The sequence below is a fragment of the Propithecus coquereli genome, unplaced genomic scaffold, assembly GCF_000956105.1.
Source record: "Propithecus coquereli isolate 6110/MARCELLA unplaced genomic scaffold, Pcoq_1.0 Scaffold1171, whole genome shotgun sequence".
Classification (NCBI taxonomy): Eukaryota; Metazoa; Chordata; class Mammalia; order Primates; family Indriidae; genus Propithecus; species Propithecus coquereli.
The window spans coordinates 61,926-63,658 of NW_012135759.1; the positions used below are offsets into that span (position 1 = coordinate 61,926).

Consider the following 1,733-nt stretch of genomic DNA (forward strand, 5'->3'; position numbering starts at 1 on the left):
CATCTTACCATTTCTTCTTCATTATCTATGTAAAGCAGATTAGAGTTGTTAGAAGCACAGGCCGTCACACTCTCATCCCAAGTTTTGAATTCCTTGCTAATGTAATAACAATTGGTGGAATATGTGAACCACTCCTCTGGACAACGAGCACAATGATATGCTGAGGAAAGACTATGAATTATTATCCAGAAAAACTATGAATTTTTTAAAGTAAAAATTAATCTATGTATTTGTAAAGATATAAACTTACATGCACATAACATATCTTTGCATTCAGAGAACTGGTACATGTAAAAAACACATTCTCGGTCATATACGCACGCATTGAAAATGGCAAGTCTCTCCTGTCCTGATTACGTTCCCGCATAAAGGAAAACACCAAACGAAATCCACCCTACACATGTCTGAGGAATCACTGAACAAACACTTTTTTTAGACCTTCAGGACTTTTAATTCTTATCATATCACAGCAGTAGTAATTTCAGTAAAATGGCAAAAAGAGGATATAGTAATTTTAATGGGTATTTGTACTCATTATTGAAGAAAAGGGAATATTCTCCTACAATCTTTATTTATGAACATTTATTGTCCAATATTCTAATTTAATTCCCCCCCCAAAATCTATTATATTTTTGCACAGGCTAAGATAGAGATAAAATATAAAACCTACCTTTCTGAGTTCTTATAATCTGTGAAGAATTGTTCAGCTTCTGTGTTAATGTAACTGGAAAAAATTGAAATAATCCTTATTAAATAATTAATGTCTAAATATCCTATTTCCTATTCTTACAAAATGCTTAGAGTCACTTTCCATCATTAAGGTGAAAGCTCTATTATAACCTTTCAGAAATATACTTACAGGGAACAAGAGCTATTAATATCATTTTTAGCACAGAGCCCACTAGGACAATGCAAACGACGGCCAAAATCTCAGCAACGAGCTTCTCTGGAGATAACAGTGAAACTGCAGGGAGAGAAACAGAAACACTGAGAAAGGAGAGATGGAGACCGTTGATTAGAAGGTTTACATACAAGGCAACCCACACGTACAGGGAATCAAAGGGATAAACTCCTCTCTCTAAACCCACATCTACCCTGCTCATCTTTCTCTCAAAATACACTGTTGCATATTCAGTAAATATAGTGCCCCAATTTGTTGATGACGGCCTACAGGTTTAACAGTTCTGAATAAAATTAGCCTTCAGATTCATATTACAGTACCATATCCAAACTTTGAGCTCTCATCCTCACAAATGAAAAATATTCCCTCATCTTTCCCACAACCCTTCACCAAGATGATATATCCCAGAACTGTTATATTGAGGATCTAGTAAATGCTTACCTTTGTAGTAGCAGGTCTTCTCCTTCCCCTGGAGATCCAGAGGAGCATTTTGAAGGTTTAATTCCACTTGGGTTATTTCCTGTTCAGTTACTGAAATGGAGCTTTTCCCGCCCTTAGATTTGCTTTGCTGCCTCTTTGGTTCCTTGGCCATATTCAGTCCTGAATAGTTCACTTGTTGGTTCTTCATCTTTGCAGCTGTGTGATTCAGGGACTGTGCTCTGTGATAACTGTACTTAAGAAGTTAATAAATGATTCATTTAATGATAAGATCCCTGGTGTAGTCAGACTAGGGTATATTGGGGACTGAGTAATAACATTCATTTTGCAGGTGAACAATGTAAAAGTCTGATACTAATTTCCTTAAAGCTTTATACAAAGTCTTATAATTGAA

General features: G+C 35.7%; 1 protein-coding gene across 1 annotated transcript in view; it reads right to left on the reverse strand.

Annotated features, from left to right (window-relative positions):
* Nucleotides 1–1,529, reverse strand: part of LOC105822117 (NKG2-A/NKG2-B type II integral membrane protein-like) — a gene marked incomplete at its 3' end in the record, with an annotated part of 7,344 nt that extends 5,815 nt beyond the window's left edge. The window contains exons 1-4 of the mRNA XM_012659059.1: nt 1,343–1,529; nt 860–964; nt 671–724; nt 9–160 (exon numbers count right to left, since the gene is read on the reverse strand). Coding sequence (XP_012514513.1) covers nt 9–160; nt 671–724; nt 860–964; nt 1,343–1,529 — 498 coding nt within the window. The remainder of the gene's footprint in view (nt 1–8; nt 161–670; nt 725–859; nt 965–1,342) is intronic.
* Nucleotides 1,530–1,733: the final 204 nt, after the last annotated feature.